At 41.8% G+C, this 23,089-nt stretch overlaps 1 protein-coding gene across 1 annotated transcript in view; it reads right to left on the reverse strand.

Moving 5' to 3' along the window:
- Positions 1-1,655: 1,655 nt before the first annotated feature.
- The window catches only part of LOC134401617 (DGAT1/2-independent enzyme synthesizing storage lipids-like), a 38,804-nt gene continuing 17,370 nt past the window's right edge, over positions 1,656-23,089 (reverse strand). The window contains exons 2-7 of the mRNA XM_063130727.1: positions 19,552-19,908; positions 14,893-15,057; positions 13,803-13,996; positions 12,046-12,106; positions 11,341-11,480; positions 1,656-2,005 (exon numbers count right to left, since the gene is read on the reverse strand). Coding sequence (XP_062986797.1) covers positions 1,901-2,005; positions 11,341-11,480; positions 12,046-12,106; positions 13,803-13,996; positions 14,893-15,057; positions 19,552-19,882 — 996 coding nt within the window. The 5' untranslated portion in view covers positions 19,883-19,908 and the 3' untranslated portion in view covers positions 1,656-1,900. The remainder of the gene's footprint in view (positions 2,006-11,340; positions 11,481-12,045; positions 12,107-13,802; positions 13,997-14,892; positions 15,058-19,551; positions 19,909-23,089) is intronic.

The following is a 23,089-nucleotide window of genomic DNA, read 5'->3' on the forward strand; positions in this document are numbered from 1 at the left end:
TTTAGACTATAAGTATGTTAGTTTTTTCCTGAAAATAGTGGGCAGTTCCTCAGATCCTCTGAGGGCTACCACCTTGCAGTGCTGCTCATAATAAACTTTCTAAAGCGAGGGAAATTGTGTCTTGGGAGTCTTTGACCACCACTCAGCGATCCCACTTAGAGGTGACCTGCCTTCCTAGGGTTCCTCAACAAGAGTGAAAGATTTCTAGCACTTTATGGCTCCACTACCTCCACCTTTTATCCCCAATTCCTAGTACATTTATTAACAGAAATATGCTAAAATCTGTGAGACAACAACTGTGCATTTTATTTCTTTATTTATTACATTTCTATCCTGCTGATAAGACAAAGCTCTCTGGGTGGGTAACAAGATAAAGCTTAAAATGATACAATACAATGACATAGGAAAGCATCATATAAAACCATAAGGTTCAAACAGAATAAAACCAAAATAATAACCAAGATCAAAGTGAGCAGGAGTGCAAACTTCTAAAAACACAGTTACACATTTTTCAAGCTCCAAAGGCTAAAACATCTGGAAAAATTAAAAGGGCTCTAATTGATGTAACCAAGATCGCAATGCAGCGCTACACTGATCTGGGCAAGCATATATGGAGGGAGACAATCTTTCAGGTAACGTGGCCCCAATCGTTTTAGATCACTAAATTAATACCAGCACTTTGAATTTAGTCTGGAAAGGATCCAGCACCCAGGGCAGATTATAAAGCTCCTCAGACACCAAAACAAAAGGTTAAAAAAATCTGTCAAACCACTCAGGGGATTAGAGTGTCTAACAGTAAAGTGTTTAAGGTGACAATTAGGAAGTCGCTATTCCTGATCTCTGGTGCAGTTTTTTTGGAAGTGGAAAATAACCCCTCTCCCCTAGTACTTCCCTTTTGTCTGTCCTAAATCTGCTACTATTATTCATCTTCAGTAGGATGTCCTGAGGCTATTATCAAGGAAAGAAAAAGTTAACCTCTCTTTGGCTGCAATTCATGCTACCTGGCCTTTATTCTAAATTAAATAGCCCAAATATTGAAGCCTTTCCTTATACAGGAATTGTTCCAGCCACCTGATAATTTTTTGCATGCCTTTTCCTCATTTGTAAAAAGAAGGATAAGATGAAGGAAATGTTTTTTAAATGCATATAGACTATCTTGTTCATATTCTTATGGTCATTTGATGTACATAAGGAAAAACAAGCGATTTACCCCATAACATATATTGTATGTATGGCTTTGGCCACACACTGTTTGCTTGTGCACAGTAATGTATATGCTGCACTCACACAGCACACAATAGGAATTCCAGATCTGAAGTTCAGCCCTAATAGCATTGAGAGATGCCAAGACTCAGTTTCCCCCTCCCAGCTCTTTCTCTCCCCCTCCCTACTCTTAAGCAACTTGCTACATCTCCCAGACAGTCAATCTAGGCTTCAGAATCATATGAAGCACTCTGAAGTGATCCAAAGCACTTCAGATCTGTCTGGCCTACTTTGCCCCACTTCAGACTGATCTGAATCAGCTTCGGACTTGGACCAAAGCAATCCAAATCATCCCACTACACTTCCAAATTCATATCTAGAACCAAAGTGGTGCACAGCCTTAATATAAGCTTTCACTTGAATTTAGTTGGACACCGCACTAGTCTTCCTCCACCTATAGTCTAATGGCCTTTCTTCTTGCTTCATTGCCTTCCGTTGAGGTGTATGCCAGGGAGCTACCCAGGGTAAACTGCCCTATTCATCTCTGCTTTCCACAGAGCAACAAGGACTTCTACAAAAGCACCAGCAATACCAGCAGGAAAATCCCCAGAGCCCACTTGAATCTATCTGAATCCATTTAAAGGTGCTTCGAAGGATCATTGAAAAGAGACTGTATCCATGCAGCTCATTAGTCACACTATTCATCTTTGTGATGTGTCTCAAAGCGTTCCCAAAGAGCTCTCAGTATACTTCCTGGTATTTTCTGGTGTTTATCCCGCAAAGCTTCGACTGCAATTTTCGCCTATTCAGAAGCAAGAAAGAGAGAAAACCCATAGATTCAGAATAAGAACATAAGAACACAAAAAGAGTCATGCTGGATCAGACTAAGTGTCCATTTAGTCCAACACTGTGTTCACACAGCAGCCAACCAAATGTCGACCAGGCACCCACAAGCATCCACCCACCCATGTTCCCCAACCACTGGTGTATATAGGCTTGTTGCCTCTGATAATGGAATCAAAGATACTCCAAATATGGAGGCAGTTAGAGCTAAAGGATATAGGGGTCTTGAAGAGAGAGAGAGAGAGAATATACATTAAAGAGACATTTAAACTTCTCATTTTCTCTTCATTAGTAATTAGCATTCCAGTCCAACTTTAACCTCTCTTTGAAAAATCATGCTGCACTTGGCTGTAATTTCTGTCAGAGAGTGATAATTATTTCCTTTCTCCCTCTCTCTGGCTTCACTTAATCCTAGTTTCCAGATGCTCTTAGATGAGACCAATTATCTGTATCCATATCAGTTGGGGTTCAAGTGGGATTTTGGCACAGAAACTGCCTTGGGTAGGATCCACACTACTGCTTTATAACAGTTTATTGGCAACTGTTGGGGCCCATGACACATTCCTTATACTGCTTTCAAACTGCTTTCAAAGTGTTATATCCTGCTTGATGTAGATCTGGCAGAAGAGAGACAGAGGAAGTATGACCCACCTTATTGTTTTAACTTAATTTCTCAGCAGCTTTCAGCACCACCTATCATGATAGCCTGCTGGGTTGACTGTCTTTTGTTGAGAGGATGGAGTACTTGAACTGGTAGATAATGGGGACCAGATGTTCTGACCTTATAACACCAATGTTGACCTGCTTGCAATAGTTGCCTATATGTTTTTGGGTCCTATTTAAGATTCTTGTTCTTAATTCTTAAAGTCTCATAGGGCTTGGTACTGCAATACTCAATGGAGGGCATCTATCAGTACCTATTCATAGAATCATAAAATCATAGAATCATAGAATAGTAGAGCTGGAAGGGGCCTACAAGGCCAAGGAGTCCTACCCCCCCCCGCCAATTGCAGGAATCTACCTTAAAGCATACCTGACAGGTGGTTGTTTAGCTGCTTCTTGAATGCCTCTAGTGTGGGAGAGCCCATGACTTCCCTAGGTAATTGGTAGGCATGTGCTCCGCTCCGATTAGAAGCACAGAAGCAGGAGCGAATTGGCCTTCTCCGCCTTGCCCAGAGGCGAAGTAGAAGCGGACCGCGGACCCCTAGAAGCAAGGCTAAGAGAAGCGCCCATTTTTTGGAGCTCCTCTTTCAGGCGGACCGCTCCGATAGCCATCTTGAAACATTTCGCCCATAGGATTGCATTGCGGAAAAGAATCGGGGATAACTGGGTTGTTTTTGAAGCTATCGTTCTGAAAATTCTTGTGCTTATACAGTCGTGGATGGGGGTAATTTTGAGCCTACTCTCACCTCTCTGCGTCGTGTGGTTCGCGTGCTATATTTTTTAAAAAAATCGGGTAAACAAACATTACAAACAGGGACAGCGCGGGTCAAACGGTGGTTTTCGCCCATAGGATTGCATTGCGGAAAAGAATCAGGGATAACTGGGTTGCTTTTTAAGCTACCTTTCTGAAAATTATTGTGCTTAGACAGTTGTGGATGGGGGTCATTTTGAGCCTACTCTCACCTCTCTGCGTCGTGCGGTTCGCGTGCTATATTTTTTAAAAAATCGGGTAAACAAACATTACAAACAGGGACAGTGCGGGTCAACTGGCTTTTTTTTTTTAAGTGATGACAGGCACATTCAACTCCCAATCCTGATCACTCATCAAGCACCCTCCAATCCCAGCATTCGAGGGGGGGACTAAGGCAGAGGCACCCTCAGAGGCAGAGCTTTGAGCTGCGTCTTGTGGGTTTGGAGTTTGAGGGGAGAGGAGCTAGTTTAGTTCGGTGCTGCTGCTGCTGTGTTTGGAGAGATAGATTTAGGATTTAGCTTGGCACGTGTGTGGTGTTTTTTTGCTTCTTTTTGACTTTTTGCTTAGTTTGCTCTGTGTTTTTCCCTTACTTTGATTTAATATAAACTTTATTTTTAAATTTTGGAGTGTGTGTTTGTTTGTTTGGTTGGTTGTCCCCCCCTTCCCTCTCTTAAAGACTGACTGTGTTTCATCTTCCTTCTTTCTTCTATATACAAAAAAATACAAAAAAATACCAAAAGAAATTTATTCTCTATTTCTTCTCTCTATTACTTGGACTGTGTGTGTGACTGTGTTATTGTGTGAGTGTGCTGTGTGCACTGTTTGTGAAGTGCAACAGCCACAGATTGAGCATTTCAAATCCTGTTTGGGCAAAGCATACACACACTTCTTGTCCCATTTCCCTACATATAGTATATTCTTCTTATACATATTATTATTAATATTAATATTATATTCTTATACATATTATTAGTAGTATTAGTAGATTCTTATACATATTATTATTAATATTAATATTATATTCTTATACATATTATTAGTAGTATTAGTAGATTCTTATACATATTATTATTAATATTAGTATAATATCATCATGAGAAGAGGGAGCAGGCGCATGTCTGTGGCAGGGCGTGCTGAAAGCAGTGGTCAAGGGAAGGCTCAGTCTGGCACCAGTAAGCAGGCTGCCTCTCCTGCTGTGAAAATCAAACGGGCAACTCCTTGGCTGGCTGCTTCGCAACAGAAGCAGGAGAAGGAGCAGGCAGAGGCAGTCTCTTCTGCAACTTGTGCCCAGCGTTCTCTTTTTGAGGGTGGGAATGGGAAAAGTGCCCCTTTAGAAGAGGCAGGTGGCATTAGAGGAGGAGGAGGAGTATCCCCAAGTCCTTCATTATCGTTTGAGCCCACGAGCCTGCTGCTGGACCTGTCCTCCTCCTCGGTGACTGACTCGCTGGGATGGTTTGCGTTTGCAATGCGTGACTAACTGCAGTGCTGGCTTAGAAACCAGCCATCACTTCCTTGTGCCCCCAGAAATGCCTGCAGCCTGCCTGCCTGCCTGCCTGCCCGCCTCCCCGCCTCTGTGGTGCTGTGGTGGGGTATCTGCCAGGACTGACTCCTCGCCTGCTCTGCCCGCCTGGTGCCTGGGAGATGGGCTTTGCGGTTCATGCCCAGCACCCTCCGGCACGCTTGCTCCCAGTCGTCCTCCTCTGTGCCCCTCGATGCGTAACTGCTGGCTTAGAAAGAAACAACCAGCCATCTTTGCCTCACTTCCTCCTTGCACCCGCTTACGGGTTGGTTTGCTAGTGCGTTAGTGCTCAAGCCATCCTTGCAGCACTACAATGCATGCTGCCTGCCTGCCTGCCTTCCCTCCCTTCTCCCCTTCCCGCCTCGCAGGGATGGTGTATGTGTCTTGCTTTGACTCAGGGGAGAAGTCCTTCCTGCGCTCACTTAGACTTTATCAAGTTCAAAAATCCCTTTTTCAAGTGTGAAATAAGATTTAGGGTTATCTCATGGCATGTTGGTATTTCTTTTGAACTAGCCCCATTGAGCTGTCTGCATTGCAACTTTAAATCCCTGAGATACTGGAGTGTCCGATTTTCAAAACTTCCCCTAACATCAGGGGATGATGGGATTGCCTTGAAACTTGATGTCCATGGGGACACATGGGTAAGCTGTCATGGGACCAAAGGATAGGTTTCTGACGTGCAAATTGACGTAGTTGTAGAATGGGACTTGATTTGGGGTGAGTTAAAAGGTTTAAGCCCCGCCAAAAATCAGGGGATGATGGGATTGCCTTGGGTCTGGGTGTCCATGTGGACACATGGATAAGCTATCATGGTGCCGAGTTTGAGGTTTCTAACGTGCAAATTGACGGAGCTATCGAAAGGGGTGTGAATGGGGTGCCCGATTTTCAAAAATTCTCCAAAAATCAGGGGATGATGGGATTCCCTTGAAACTGGGAGTCCATGTGGACACATGGATAAGCTATCATGGTGCCAAGCTTGAGGTTTCTAACATGCAAATTGACATAGTTGTAGAATGGGACAATTTGGGGTGAGTTAAGCCCCACCAAAAATCAGGGGATGATGGGATTGCCTTGAGTCTGGGTGTCCATGTGGACACATGGATAAGCTATCATGGTGCCGAGTTTGAGGTTTCTAACGTGCAAATTGACGGAGCTATCAAAAGGGGTGTGAATTAGTGTTATGGGTGGTGCGTTGGAGGTTAGAGCCCCGCCAAAAATCAGGGGATGATGGGATTGCCTTGAGTCTGGGCGTCCATGTGGACACATGGATAAGCTTTCCTGGTGCCGAGTTTGAGGTTTTTAACGTTCAAATTGACGGAGCTATCGAAAGGGGTGTGAATGGGGTGCCTGATTTTCAAAATTTCCCCCAAAATCAGGGGATGAAGGGATTGCGTTGAAACTTGGCGTGCCTTTGTATACATCCATGAGGTGTCATGGTGCCAAACTTGAGGTTTCTTACTTTCACAGAAAAAAAGTTGTATACTTTTTTAGCTTTCAATGCAACCCTATAGGGGGAAAAACGGAGCTCCGATTAGGATCCGGAGCTCCGGAGCGGAGCAGAGCGGACACAGGCGGAGCGGGGGCGGAGCGAAGCAGGCCAATCCACAAATCGCGGATCTGGAAGAGAAGCGGATCGGGGGGTCCATGCACACCCCTAGTAATTCGTTCCATTGTCATATTGCTCTAACAGTCAGGAAGTTTTTCCTGATGTCCAGCCAGAATCTAGCTTCCTGTAACTTGAGCCCATTATTCCGTGTCTTGCACTCTGGGATGATTGAGAAGAGATCTTGGCCCTCCTCTGTGTGACAACCTTTTAAGTATCCAAAGCCCTTTCGAAGTGAGCAGTCTGCTGGGTGGCTATCCTTTCTTCAAATCCCCTAATTTGAAGAGTGCTATCTGGTCTGCCCTCAATCTTCTCTTCTCCTGGCTAATTATGCCCAGATCTTTCAGCCTCTCCTCATAGGGCTTCGTTTCCAGACCCTTGATCATCCTTGTTGCCCTCCTCTGAACGCGCTCCTTTTCCATAGTTCCCACCTGATTATGGAAAGCTCTCCTCAGTGAAGCCCACCTGGTATTAACACTGTCATCTTTTCCATGCTAGGTTAAGACTTGTCTGTTTTCTCAGGCATTTCATAGCATTTCATATCATATTTAATTCATCAATTGAATTGTTTATTGTTGTTCTATGGGGTGGTTGTATTTTAGTGTTTTATTTCAGCTATTTTAAATTTTGTATGCTCTAATTTTCTACAAATAGTATGTCAAGAGAACAGTGCAACTGCTCTGCATAGTTTAAGTTATGAATCTGATAAAGGTATCACTCCCAAACATACTGATAGTTGGCAATGGAGGGACTGAAGACTTACGAGAAGATGGTAGCTGAAATGAAAAAATGATTGAAAAGGGAATTCAGTGATGAGTTTGATGGAGATGGATAGTTCAGTGGAGTTTACAAAATAGAAATGGACAGCCATATGAAATTGACTAAGTCTGTAATTCTATAATACACACTTATTTGGGAGTTAATCGTACATTCTCAAAGTAATAGCAAGGAATAACAAGCAAAAAAACCCCAGCTACAAACAGCAATAAAAACAGCTTGGTGCTCTCCAGAATTCTTGGATTCAATGCCAATAATCTCCAGCCAGCATGGGCATGTTGGCTGTGAATGGTGAGAGTTGTAGTCTAATGCATCTAGAGAGTACCATCTAGAGGTTGGGGAAGGCTGCACTAGGGAACAGCCCAGGGCAGAAGAATGCAGAAGAAGATACAGCATCAATGCCACCCTAAGACTGAATTGGAGTTGAATAGAGGATGACAGCTGAAGGATGGCATCCCTGAGCCTTGATAATTAAAACCACCCAATCCTGAAAATGCTATTATGTTCCTTTTTAATAAAAGACAGATGTAACAGTGACCTGGTCCACACAACAGTCCACCGTGGGTTATTTAACTCTCAGGGCAACACATTGTGTGTCAGCTATCATCATGAATATGCAGCCTCCAACCAGGCATAGTCAAGGGTGGAGGTGTTAAGCAAACCTGTCAGCTGGGGGTTCTTGGGGGCTAAACAACTCCTGCATTATCCTCAAATAACCCTGCCAGCCAGGTTCACACAACAGAACAGCTACCAGTTGGGGGTTGCATATTTACAATGCCGGGCAGCATGCACTGTGGCTCCTCAGTTAATTACCCCATGATGGTCTGTCATGTCCTATGAACTGGTCCAATATTAAAGAACTACTAGAGGAAGATATTAGATGCAGTTACTAGATGGAGATCAAAGAACAACACCCACATCTTTGGGCTTTAGTGCAGGCTAAGAAAGCTTTGTAAACCCCTTTCTTAAACAAAATGTAATATTGATATAGAAAGCAGGATCTGTTTGATTCTCCATGTAATCAGAAAGTTTTGAAACAGCTGCTGCCAGTCCTGAATGGGAACATTTCATAGATGTATTGTGGGGGTGTGGTGTGGGAAAATAGATTGGTTAATGACAGGATATGCGATCCCAGGGTAATTACACAGATAATTAGTAGTTTAAGTGAATCAAAACCTTCCCCCTCCCTCCACACTTCCAGTTTTTCTTTTTGTCATCTCCTTTCCCCCTTATCTTGGCAGTCTGCTTGGCAAAGAGCAGAGGAACTCTTTCACTGCAGAATGTGGCATGACTTGCCACTGTTGCTTTTAAGGAGATCGGCTGGGTGCCTGATATCAAGATGAGCCAAAGGGGCCTGTATCTTGGACTGAAAGGAGCGCATTTTGCAAAAATAAAATAAAATATCCCATCAATAAGATACTTTCAATACATGTACACAGAAAGAGATGCACAAATAGGAATTCGTTAAAGGAGCCCCAATCAAAAGCCTGACGATACCACACTCACTCTATAAATGCTGCTTTGCCTACTGATTCCCACTAAACTCGGAAGCATCACTGCTGCAAAACAGCATTGATAGGGTTAGATGGCAGGAGGGAGCGGGGGCTGTCCAGCCAGGAAAACTCACAACACCATTCTCAAATAACAGTAATGGGTGGCAAATATCGAGGGACCAAAATCTGGGGAAACCCTTTTTGTTTGTTTGCTTTCTGGAAACTCTGCACACTTCTGTAGCTTTGAAAACCTGTAACTGCACAACTGTGCTGCTACAGTTCATTGAGTTTATGTGTTACACATCATAACTATCCTCACTTTCATTCCCCAGACTTTAATATTGCCATGGCAGCCATTTCTAGGCTTGTTGGACCTGTCTCCTGCCCTCCCCGCCTAGCCTGCACTGGGATCCACCCCAACTGATGCCCACTCTCTTAATCCAAACTGAAGCCTCCGCTGATAGATGAACAAACAACTGTAGTGACATCAGAGCAATATAAAAAGTCACAGCAAAATGACACATTGAAAAAGCGCAGTTTCATAGGGAATAGCATGATGTGGTTGTATGTTGGAACCATATCATATAAACAATGGGGTGCAACTACACAGCCACAATAGAGTATATAGAGCATATAGACAATCCCTTGGGCATAGAAAAATAAGTAGTTCCATGGCCTTCAAAGGGCCAGATAGCCCAGCTCTCTGCTTCCATGATAAGCCCAGTTAATCTTCATTGAATCCATTGGCTCTCTCTCTCTCTCTCTCTCTCTCTCTCTCTCTCTCTCTCTCTCTCTGCCAAACCACATGTTATGCTAATTTCACAGCAAGAGGAATAGCTTTTGTCTACTATTGTGTGAACGCTTGCAGCCATGATTTGGATTGTGAAAACCACACACCAAAAAGGGAGGATTAAATCTTCCCACTGCCAGTTTTTCCTTGAAATTCTCCCCCACTCACAGGAGTTTTTTTTAAAAAAAAATACTACATTGACATCCGTGAAGACTTTTTAAAATAAAATTATATTGCCCATCCTGGAGGACAGCAATTTCATGGAGAAATCCTCCCCTCCTGGTGTGCAATGGTCCCAGTCTAAATTAGTGTCAATCAGACTTACATTAGAATAAACAAAAAGCAATCCAGCAGCTTGCTATGTGCTCAGCATAATGTCTAGTTTGGCTCTAAGCCATGGAATGCTAGGTTTTCACCATGTAGCCCTTTTGCTTGGCTACCTACATTTGCTGAAGTGGAGATGCACCTGAAAAGTATCTTTCCAGCCCCGATTACAAATTTTATCTAAGAATTTTAGCCTCCACCTCCATACACTCTTTTCTATGGTGTGGTGTGCAAGCACATAGCACTTTGCTCTATTTTTGAGCCACTTTCAGATGGAAGCCCACTGCTCTTGGGGAAGCCTTGCCCTGGTGATCCAGTGGAAAGGACTGTGGCCAGGAATCTTCCTTTCATTTCTTTCCACTTCCATGTGCTTTAGGTCCACTGGGTCAGCCCATTCTTCCAGAAGACTTGAATGACACACTCACTGTCAGAATGCTTGTGGTGGGGCAATAAGTATGAGCCTTGCTTCTATAAGAGGAAGAGATGCTGGAAATAGGTGTGAACGTCTCTTAGTACAGCTACTGAGACTGCTCTCCTTTCCTCTTTTCACTCCCAGTCAGCTTTACAGATCCCGCTTGGCCTAGATCCAGTCCTTCCAACTTGTCAGAACCACAATCAGAACCTTTCAAATCTGGGCTCACCAAGCATACACACAGCCTCATTATTATTTTTCACACAGATAAGGCTTCGGTTCAATCACAGAGAGGATTTTTGGAGCTATTATCCCCATATTTCAGACACTATGCATGAAGAGTATCTCATGCTCTGTGCTTTATTAGTGTAATATACCTAGGACTTTTAAACGTATATCAACTGATTGTGTTCATATTTAAATTTCTACAAGTGCTCTACTATGATTATTGCAACAATCTAATTCTCAGTGATCAGTGATAATGGCACTTTGCTCAATACTTTTGTTTTGAAATAGATCTGTGTATGCACGTGCTCACTGGGGACAATGTGATGCAACCAATGTTAAAAGGTTCCTTAGTTGTGTGTGTTTATGAATATGTATGTGGGCATCTGCATGGCTAGTGAGGACACTTATTAACACACCTCAAAACACAGTTCCACATTGTATACATTCTGCAAGCTCACAGGTCATTGTCAGGCTATTGGTGTGGGTTGGGAAGCATGCCAATTTATCTTTTTATTTACAAACTTATATACTTCTGTATACCCTACATTCCTACCTGAAAATAGAAACGACATTTTTTTTATGTGATCTGATTTTTTGATTCCAATCTGGTAGACACTAAACAACTTGAATTCACTTTTGGTATGTATGATTAATGTATCACATATTGCTAATTATTAACCACAATACTCATATAGCCTCCTCTTTATGGTTTCCATGAATCTTAGAGCACTTACTTTTTCAGCTACTTCTTCAGCACTTAGATTTGGATCATATGGAATTGGTTGTCCAATATGTGTCCTCAATTTGACTGGAAATAATCCATATGTTGGAAAGGCTATGGAACGAGTTCGTTCATAGAGCCATCTCATTGGAGCTACATATGAAATTAAGATAAGGTTGGGATCAAATACTGAGAGATTTCAGAGAGGTCTCATGAATTTAGCTGGGGCATGGCAAGGAAAAGAATCAAGTTCCAGTATGTGCAATATGTAATTCTGAAAGTTCAGATTGCACAGATAAGCATGAAAATTTTGAGAAAATTAGGATGTCACCACATACATCATGATGGCAATCTCTAAACTCTGTGTATAACGAGCAGGAGTACTGATGCATTCACAGGTATTTCCTTAGAGAGAAATAAATGGAGAACCTCTGAGAAAATGTAAAGTTTTGTATCACATGCATTGTTGTGCTCCATAAAAAAGAAAGAAGTGGAGAAAACCCATATATGCCACTGTTTAAACAGTTCCAGAATAGATATGAAAGCCTGCAAAAAAATCCTGTGTATATAAACGTGATTTCAATAATACAGACAGCCTGATCTGCTGTTTACTTGGATGTTATGTCCCACTGAATTCAACAGGGCTTACTCCTAACAAGAGTGCATGAGTATACTATCTGTAAAACACATTCCAAAGAACGTATGAAGTTTAACTTACCTATATTTCCATATGTCCTATATCCTTCTCGCATATTTTGTGTAAATAAAGGAATGATGGGCTAAAAGACATCAAAAGATAGTATTGGAACTTTTTTTTTTGCTTCAGCCCATGTAGATCAATTTGTCACAAAATATTGCTCCCAAAGCCTTTGCATCTTGCCAGACTCCTTCACCAACCTGTGTAATAGGCTACCTTTCGAAGATTTATCCCCAAAATAGTTATTGCTCTTGTACATTTCTCCCATAAATTGCTCCGCTCTCCTAAGCTACCATTTTTATAAAGAAGCAAATTTAATATTGCAATATATTCCTGTATTAAGTTTGAATCAATTTGATTCTAACAAAGCATTACAAAAGCATTTGTACTAACATGTTGACCTTTCAATGACCTAGAAACCGCCCAGAGAGCTCCGGCTATTGGGCAGTATAGAATTGTAATAAATAAATAAATAAACATATTAAATAAATAAATAAATAAATAAATAAATAGAAACCTGCTTTGTGAAACATGAAATTTTCCAAGCTAAGCTCAGGAAAAGCAAGGTTTCTAAGCTAAAGGGGAAAAATGCTTCAGATAAGAAAGTTCACTAGAATACTGTTCACATGTCTCTTTACTTCTAGTTATGATGCAAGGAAATGGACATAAAATATAATAAAAAGTAATCCGAGCCTACAAAAGAAAAGGTGTTATCCTATTTTGAAGGGAAGTATGGCTCAGAAAAGCTTGATCAGATAGGAAGGAAATTTGTTCAGTCAACTCTTTATTGCTTGAATATAAAATTGATTCCCTCATGGTAGGGAAGTTACTGTAATTAGCATACAGTTTGTTTAGAGAGATAGATCGTAAGAGTTTTGACATCAGTAGGATTATTACTAGCACTAAATTGACATATTAACAAAAGTTAATACAAGAGGGTCACGAGTTGAAGACTTCGTAGTCTGGACACCCAATAAATTTCCATGAATGAGGCAGGGTGTGGCAATATAAAAGCCCCATCTGGAAGCAGTCTACAAATAATTTCATTGTCTGCTCCTTCCTTAGTACCAAAGTAGGCAAGTTGTTAAATGCATCTTTGCATTCAACAAGCAAGTTCAGAAAAATGCAAATAGCATTGGATGTGGGGGGAGTGATAATTGTTGGGATTGCAGCAGGTTTGGATGAGGCAATTAACCCTTTCCTCCCCTCCTGTGGTGCTGAGGAAAATCCCTCCTCTGAAGCTGCCTTTTGCCCTAGTACTACTGGGGGATTTTCTCCTGACGCAAATTGCAGTCCTGGATATGTGGACTTGGAAGGAACCAAGTAAAAACCATTATCTTCACCAAAATATCATCAGTAGCTCTCTCAAACTTGGTCAGGCCACAGGCTGTGCATTGCAGTGCCCATAAAGTGCCACATCAGTATTTCCATACACTTCTCTGTACACCACTTAGAATAATTTACCAAATATTCCAGCATTTAAAAATGAATAACTATGTTGAGTTGTCTGCATGGTTACCTCTTTAGAGGTGTTCCAAGCAATTTGACATATAGAAAATTGGAATGAGAACATTTACAATTGGGCTCTGTATGTGGCCAGATACTGTAGTACATATAGTCAGCTTGCCTTATGGTGGCATGTGCCTTGTGATGTGTTTACAAGTAGCTATGAAATAAATTGATTACATCCAATTGAAGTATGGTCTACAGAAGGAAAAAAAAAACCCAGTTTGGACAACACAAGGGAGATAATGGGGAAATCAAAGGCAACCCCTCACCACTTTTGCATCTATGGCTACTTGAGCAAATCCTTTACGTTTTCCCCACAGAAGTTTATAATTCTTATCTCCATAGTTTTGCTCTCGAAGTCCTCCAGGCGCAAGACCCAATAGATTCCCTTTCTTCAGAATTTCCACACATTCTTCTCTTGTGGGATTGCCGCAGCGACCAAGCTGAAGGTACAACTTTAATCCTGAAAAAACGGGACAAAGAGATAATGACTTTATTTCCACTTAAAATAGAAGACAGAATGCATTTCATATTTCCTGCATGACAACACACACACACACACACACACCGACAACAACAACAGCAGAGTCAGGCCATTTTTGAGTCACTTTGGGAATTTTGAGAGAGTGTCATGGGTGCTCTCACAAAAATGGCTGCTATGAGGTGGACGTGCTTGCCCAGTCACAAAATGGTTGCAATGGTGGGTTGGCCAGTCACAAAGCACCCATTTTCCAGATGTTTAACTGGAAGACTGAAAAAAGTAACTTGCCCAATAACTTAATTCAAAGGCAGAGGTGTGGTCTGGGCTCCAAAACACCAAATAGCTCTTTTCAGCATAGATAAAGATATTGGAGGGAAGCCTTGCTTTGAACATGCCAGCCTTCTGGTTTAATTAAGAATAAATAAATCTTAAAGCATGGCAGGTACCAAGCAAGTAATGCATGGTAAATTGGTGCCTATGGGCTCCATTTGGAGACTCCAGGATTAGGGATTCTGCTGCTGCCCTTTAGTCTCACTTTCTAAGCTCACAGAGGTGCTTTCAGATTTTGTGTGGAGGACTTCAGGTTTGTAGTCCTGGGTGACTTCAATGTCGCTTCCTGGTTATATTATCCCCCCTCTCAATAGAGCCTACCATGCTCCTTGGTTTACTGGAGAGTTGGAGCTACTTAGTGGCTAGAGAGATGGCTTGAACACAGGGCAGAGAACTCTGCATGAATCTGAACAAGTGCAAGACCTCATTTTTCATCTATAATGTGGCAATGATGGTGACCAAGAAGCAATATCTCACCACTATCACTTCTGCAGTTCCTTCTAGCATAGTTTTTATATGTAATCTAAAGTTCCAAGATTTGTGTTTACCTGGTAGTAAGGACAGGGAATTGTCTATCACAGAATAAGGGAATCTTCCTGTGACTCTATAGATCCTCAGTACAAAAAAGTAATAATCAATCGGAATGGATCCATGGTAATAAACAAGAAGCGCTGGTCCTTTGGGTAGGTTTTCTATTCCACAAACCTCATAACCTGTAAATGATACAACAGGACTTCAGCATTGTTTCATGTACTTGCAGATGACATAAATATCTATATCCTTACTGGAAGCAAAGAGGATAGTCTAAGGAAGGTCAAATAGTAAAATACAGTACCTGTAATATGAACTTTAAAATGTTAAAGGATCAAAAGTTCTGTTTTTAAGCTAAAGTTAAGTTGTGAATGAATTGTGATATCTAAATTTATACTTGCTTTGCTAAAAAAAAAAACTATAGTGGTGAAATGATATCCTCAGCCATGTTTACAATGGAACAAGCAAGAATGACTTGTGAAAATGCTGAGAATTAAAGTAAATAATCAGTTTGTTTACTGCCAGGTTTTTAAATGTGTTACTGATAGGGGGAGAAAGAGTATGTAGTAGAAATGTTGAAGGCTAAAATGGAATAAGTGCTGCTGAACTGACCCCATTCAGCAATGTTTGCCTTGAGACTTCTGCCCAGTGATCCAGCATGGTCAGATGCTGGACATTGTAGCCATATGAGGGTCTCTGAATGGTTTTATTCTAGGCTGTACATGCACTATTCTGATTTTCCTCTTCTGGATGATTCAGTTGCTAAAACAGTAGTGGTGTTTTATGGCTTTGCACAGGATGTACACAGTTTGCCCTTCTGCCTTTTATTCTGAGGGGTGTTCCTGCTATTCATGTTTGGGGTCTGAAAGTAGTGCAGTGAGGAAATGTTAGGCTCTGAATCTATTGCTCTTATGCCTTCCTGCTATATGTTAATTTCAATTCACTTACTTCTGAATGTGCTAAGGCAGCGCCCCACTTCAGAGTGTTTTTATTTCCTCTCATTTTTATTTGTGAGATGTCAATGACTGCAACATGTCCATGGCAACTCCATTTAAAGAATGAAAGTTAGGAACAGCAACAATTATGGTACTTTAACTTAATGCAACTTAATGCTCCCTCTGAATTTAAGACAGCTGTAAAGACTAATCTCTTCTGGCAGGTCTACTCTGATGAATTTTAAACCTAAGAATTTTAAGATGCTGAGACTGTTATTTTAATATTGTATTGGGTTCATATCCTTTTTAAACTAATTTTATGTATTATATTTTATTTAGTGTTGTTCCCCGTCACGATCCAGAGGGAGAGGCTGGTAACAATATTATTATTATAATTATAATTATAATTATAATTATTATTATTAGTGCTCTTTCCAAAAGTGCAGTGGGACTGCAAATGTCCATATACTCATGTTTTTTTCCAGAGCCAAAGTTTCTCCTTTCCTGCATACCCCTATGGTTTACTTAAATGACAAACTGCCTGTATGGTAACACTATTGAATAATTAAATATTCATACTTTATATTTTGGTCTAGAGTTAGATTTCATCTCATTGGCCTTTTTTATTCTGCTTTTCAGTTTCAGTAATGTTCTCTACACAGCCAGCAATAAATTATTTGTCTGTAATAAGAAAAGAAGATTTTGTTCCTTCTGAAGCCATAATGATAGTGAATAGATTAGAGTCAAGTGCTTCAAGGGCATAGTGAAGACATAACATAGAATGGTCTGGAAAAATAGCTACCCACAATTCTCAATTATTCTTCTAAAGCACCCACTATAGCCTCAAATAGAGAGAGAGCAGATGGACACAGAGTCCTGTGGGAATCATACCAATGTTGTGCCTGCTACACAGCCTTTATGTCTGATTTTCACTTCATGGCGTGAACTGCAGTATGATTCCTCTTCAGGATTTGGTGGCAGACAAATCTACCCAGCAACCAGTAAAAATGGTCTGTAATTTACAAGTGCTGTCATTTCCACCAAGAATGAATCTATAAATATGAATGGTTAGAGTACTCTCCATCAGCTAATGCAGTATTCTGCTACATCTGTTGAAACTTTCTAACAGACAGATCCAAACAAAATGCCTCTTCATCGAGGACTGGAAGAAAGCATTTGATAAATCAAGAGGGTTTCATAAACATGCTACATCTTAGGTCCACATTTAACAATATCCATGTGGCATGGAATAAAAGGGCATCTCTCAGTTGCAACCTCTCTGTCTGCTTTAGTTGATTCTTCAGCACTTGATAACAAGAGATATTATTTTAAAACAATTGTTGATATTATTCAATTCATAGTCATCATCAATGAGCTAGTAATGTGGGGGACATATTGTTTTCAGAAATGCAGAATGAATTTGTAGGCATCATGGCACAAGTTGTTGGAGAAGACATAGTACAAAATACAGCATACTTCAGGTGCTCCAGGGTACATCCCCCTAGAATGTGCTACTAGAGACAAGAGCAATTGTGAAAATGCTGCATTAGAAATCTGATATCTGAAAACAGTAAGGTTTGTGAATCTGTTTTTTATAGTAAACACATGGATGCTGCATCCTTTATAAAACTGATAATGAAGGTGTTTGAAGAAGAAAATCTGGGCCCATCTAAGTTTTAATCCAATCTTATTGCGATGGGGCATGCTGTCTGAGTGGCAGAAAAGACAGAGTGCACGTCCTAATTCAAAAGGAACTTCAGAGAAAAAGTCTCTATTATTACTGCAGGAATCACTTTCTCTAGATGGATATTGTAAAAGCTATGGACAATATCAAATCTTTCAAGCAATATTTTCACCAATGCTTCATGCATTTTTTAAGCATGGAAAAGTTTGTAAATTTGTGTGAAGGTCAAAGCCTGCCTGCCTTTTGGAATAACATTGGTGACTGGAAAACTACCAGAGTTGTTTGGGCTAATTACAAATGCAGCATTTATGGTGGTTTTTACTGTTTTTAAAAGGTGAAAACTGGAAAATTTAATAGAGAAGTGAAGGACTACTTGTTCTCATGAAAAACTACAAATTCTGTTTCTCTTTAGTGCTTGTGGAGAAAGTTCTAGAGATCCTAGAATCCGCAGATGAGCTCCTGCAAGCCCATGAAGCAAGACTGAAGGAATCTGAGCCATTAGCAGTTCAGTAGTGCAAACAATCCAAAACCTTCACAACAATGATACTTTCCATAATGTCCTTCAAAACAATGATACTTTCCATACAGTCCTTCAAGACGCTAGGAAACTGCAGGTGATCAACAATGAAGAAGAAACTCAACCCAATAGGCTAAAGAAGAAAAGTGCAATCCCAAGAGTATTATGTCCCTAAAATGCTAGTGAAAAGGTGAGACAAACTGAATAATTGGTAAGAATATATTTTGAAGTCATTGATGTTGTACTTGATGAATTGAAGATGAGAGTTTATGAAAATGATGAAAAAATCCATGCAGGGGCATCTGTAGATGACTTGAAATTTGATCCACTTGGTTGTCTAGGGATCACAGTCCTGACTAAAGAAGAGTTTACTGTGGCCAAAAAGGTCATAGAAAAACAGAGCAACCTAAATATTTTTCAAAAAAAACTACTGGAACAAGTGGCCTTTGCAGATACATATCAACTTTTGGCTGCTGCAGACTTTTACCGGCAGCACAGGCATCTGTGAGTCAACATTTTCTCTTCTAACTCAGAAAAAAATAGCCAAATACCCTTTCAGTGACTCAAAAGTGTCATGGAAATTTGGTTTTTCCTGCAGTATGAAAAGAAAATCTGATAAACTTTTACAGTTCTTAATTATAGGAAAAATTGAAAGATAGAACTTAGGTGCTATGCAAATTTTGTATCTCTGCCCAGGGGGGGATCTACACATCGTCATGAAGGCGCTCATTGTGTAGATCCTGCCCTATGCTGGCCAGAAGAGGAGGAGGAGGAGGCGGCGGTGGCGTCCCCGCATCGCCCCTCGCGGGGATGGGGCGAAAAGTTTCCGGGCTCGGTGGTTCGCTGAGGAATCCGGCCGCTTCCTTGCCACCGCCATCCACCTCCCCACCGGCCTCCTGCTGCCGGCAGAAGAGCCACCCGGGTAGGAGAGCTCGGTGGAAGAAGGCGGGGCGGCGGCTTCTTCCGCCAAGCTCTCTGACCCGGGTGGCTCTTTAGCCGGCAGCAGGAGGCCAGCGGGGAGGTGGGCGGGGGCGGGGGCGGCAAGGACGCGGCTGGATTCCCCAGCGAAGCCGCCTAGCCCGGAACCTTTTCGCCCCGTCCCCGCGAGGGGCGATGTGGGGCCGCCGCCGCTTCCTCCTCCTCCGCCTCTTCTGGCCAGGATAGGGCAGGATCTACATAATGAGTTCCGGGGTGCACTGCAGGCGCACGCAAGTGCCTTCATGGCGATGTGTAGATCCCTCCTAGGTGTAGTGCGAATCCACCATTCAGAAAGCTTTCTTCTATGTTTTCCTATGACTTTTATAGCTTTTGTAACTATTTGGCTCCCCACCTAACAAGGCTGATGGTTGTGTTCAAGATAGAATGAACAGTGTTCTTCACCATAGTGTTCAACTGAGGTTGGGTTACATAACATTCTCAGCTCATGATCAAATCACATTCAATGGACCATTGCAGCAAACTAAGAGGATAGTGGAATTCCCCCTCTAAAATGAAGAGATACTGCACCAGAAGAACTATTTGAAATTCATCTCATGCTTACCATGAAAAATCTTTCCTGTAATATCCGACAGAAATGCAAATCTTTTCTTTATCTTGTCCCATTTTTCATTAGTAATATCTTCTGGTAACTTGTAAATTTTTTTACTGATGGCATAAAATGCACTACCACAATAAATTGTAAAGAACAGTACTGCAAAGGGATAATACAATATTATCAGTATCGCTGGCATTATCAATGGGTATGCCAGATAGTTTGAATAATCTTCCAAAATGTAAGTTAGCCAAGCCAGAGGTTCTTGTCCTAAAGTATAGTTGGTATTTTCTGCTGTCATCTTTGGAATAAAAGACAAACAAAATAAAATTCTGTCCATGAACACACAGTTTCTTCACTTTTTCCCTTGAAAAAAAAGAGAACACAGAATTATTAGACTTATATTACATTTCTAACCAAAAGATCCACCAGTTGGAATGGTTTGGATGGGGCAAAGCCCCCCCCCCTCCCATATGGTGAAATGTCTGCTAGTGGAATTTCCAAAAAGGGGTGTGTGGCAAAAGTTTGGCTTCGGTGATGAAATGTACACCTCATCCAAAGACACCCCACTTCAAAGATGTAAAGATACATGAGGTCAAAGAATGGTGTAATTAAATTCTCTACTATTGAGTCCATTGGGAAATTCAGAAAAAAACTACCATGTAAATCTGTGCTGTAGTGGTGAGGGTGTTGGGCTGGGAGTTGGGCAATTTAGGTAATTGTCCCTTTTTCCACATGAAGATTCACTGGTGACTTTGAGCCAGTCACAGACTTTCAGCCCAACTTACCCCACTGAGTTGTTATTGTGATGTCAAAATGGAGAGGAAGAGGATTATGTGCATCACCTTGATTCTCTTGGAAGGGAAAAGGTGGGATGTAAATGAGATAAATAAATAAATAAATAATCTGGACCTAATCACAACATTATTATTATTATTATTATTATTATTATTATTATTATTATTAATTTATTTATATAGCACCATCAATGTACATGGTGCTGTACAGAGTAAAACAGTAAATAGCAAGACCCTGCCGCATAGGCTTACAATCTAATAAAATCATAGTAGAACAATAAGGAGGGGAAGAGAATGCAAATAGGCACAGGGTAGGGTAAACAGGAAATAAAGCCAGACTGCTCACTTGAGGGAATGGTATTAAAGGCAAAACTGAAGTACTTTGGCCACATAATGAGAAGACAGGATACCCTGGAGAAGAGGCTGATGCTAGGGAAAGTGGAAGGCAAAAGGAAGAGGGGCCGACCAAGGGCAAGATGGATGGATGATATTCTGGAGGTGACAGACTTGACCTTGGGGGAGCTAGGGGTGGCGACAGCTGACAGAAAGCTCTGGCGTGGGCTGGTCCATGAAGTCACGAAGAGTCGGAAACGACTGAACGAATAAACAACAAGGGTAAACAGGCACAGGGTAGGGTAAAACTAACAGTATAAAGTCCAAACAACATCAAGTTTTAAAAGCTTTAGGAAAAAGAAAAGTTGACACCACCGGTATATAAAAACCACACTGGCTGACAGTAACTCAGATGACGGGTCACATGGTGAAAGGCAATATCACTCTGGCCCTCATGCCTCAAATATCTTAGAGTTCATGAGGGGGGATCCTTTCTGATGGGAACCTATTGAAGAAAGGGCCCTGGGAACAAGAGAGGGGAGCACTGTTATATTAAAAATGCAGAATTGCCAAAAGAAAAAGAAAATCCCTCTTCACTGCACAAGTGAGTGATTATCCATTCTGCTAACACCTTTTCTGTTAAGAATCCCTACAGGCTGATCCCACCAGAACTGCAGCCATAAACACCAACTGTCCATTTTCATAAGTGGGACCCTCAGAACCTAACCCAGTAACATCGGAGGTGGGAGATCTGGCTGTAGCGAATGCTGGTTTGCTAATGCAGGCCACAGACCAAGGGAATCAGAAACTGATCTTGGGAGCATGTCAGGTTTCTTGAGAATGCTTCGCAGATGGGTATTGACATGGAGAAAGGTGCCATTGCAGCTGTTTTCCTCTTGTTACTGAGTAATCTGTCTCCCTTCTTGGCATGTCGGGGTGTTGATGGCAAAAATCGTTAACAACATCATGATGACGCTTATATGGGTCCCGTCTTCTGCTGTCATAATAACAGTCAGGCCGTGGTTCGTAGTCATGGTATGACGATCGGTAAGAAGAACATTCCCAACCTGACCCCCTATCCCAGTCAAAGGGAGCGGTTATGAAACTGAGGCTGCTGATCATAATTTCTGCTTGGCGTGGCCGAGAACATCGATTGTGGTGAACGTCTATGATATCGACTTGGTTTGCCAAGAAGGCGAACATGGTCGGTGCGGTGATAAATCTCTGATCTCTCCCTCCAAAGTAGAAGTGGGGGGACGGAGATCTGGTTCAGTAATACTTTGCGCTGCCAGTATAGGCATGTGTAATAACGGTGGGGGCGACGGTATGCCCAAAGGAATCTGCTGATGTCGATGGGTTTTCGGTTGGCATCTGGGTCAGTACTGAACCATCCGTGTTGAGCAAATCTGAGGCCAATGGCCTCTGTGGTGACCAAGATGGTTTCATCTGAGATGACGGGGTCTTGGCAACCTTCTTTGAGCTTTTCTTTTTCCTCTTTTGGTCATCCAGAGATGCCTTATTCATTGATTTTTTAGACTTAGTCTTTGTTGATATATTCTTAGCTAAGCTAATGGTCACAGCTCGAGATGGTGAAGCGGCCTGCGTATAAGGTCCTGCCTCTTGTAATAGTGGTGAAGGTGGAGAAGTATTCTCGGGAGATTGAGTAGGTTCAACTGAGGCATCAACTGCTTGCAAAGTTTTAGTCCACATCATGGATTTCTTTAGTTGTTCATTTATTATTTATTATTGAGCCTCATGTGGCACAGGGGCCTCATGTGGCGCAGAGTGGTAAGCGGCAGTTACTGCAGATGAAACTCTTCTCACGGCCTGAGTTTGATCCCAGCAGAAGCTAGTTCTCAGGCAGCCGGCTCAGGTTGACTCAGCCTTCCATCCTTCCGAAGTCGGTAAAATGAGTACCCAGCTAGCTGGGGGAAAGGTAACTGCAACTGGGGAAGGCAATGGCAAACCACCCCGCAAAAAAGTCTGCCAAGAAAACGTCAGCAAAAACAGGTGTCCCTGTAGGAGTCAGCAATGACACAAGTGCTTGCACAAGAGGTTCCTTTCCTTTTCCTTATTTATTACATTTATATAGTCTATCCGAGTGATGTCGCCGAGTTTGCAGCACTTTTCCATGATATGGCCCTTGCCCAAACACAACAAACAAAGGGAGTGGCCATCTGAGGGTGGGAGTTTGTTTCCACACCTCATACACTTACGAAAAGGTGCCCTCAAGGCCATACACTTCTCAATGATGGTCTGCGCAGGCTCAGAGCCCATGTATGATGCACAGAGACCATGAAGGAGAACTCTATATATGTCGATGGAGGCATTCCCCACCTTCTTCTTTGTTCACAAAATCAATGAATTTCCTCCATACCCCTTCAAATTTGTCTTTGCTTAGTTGTCCTCACACTTTC

The sequence above is a fragment of the Elgaria multicarinata genome, chromosome 7 (assembly GCF_023053635.1).
Source record: "Elgaria multicarinata webbii isolate HBS135686 ecotype San Diego chromosome 7, rElgMul1.1.pri, whole genome shotgun sequence".
Classification (NCBI taxonomy): domain Eukaryota; kingdom Metazoa; phylum Chordata; class Lepidosauria; order Squamata; family Anguidae; genus Elgaria; species Elgaria multicarinata.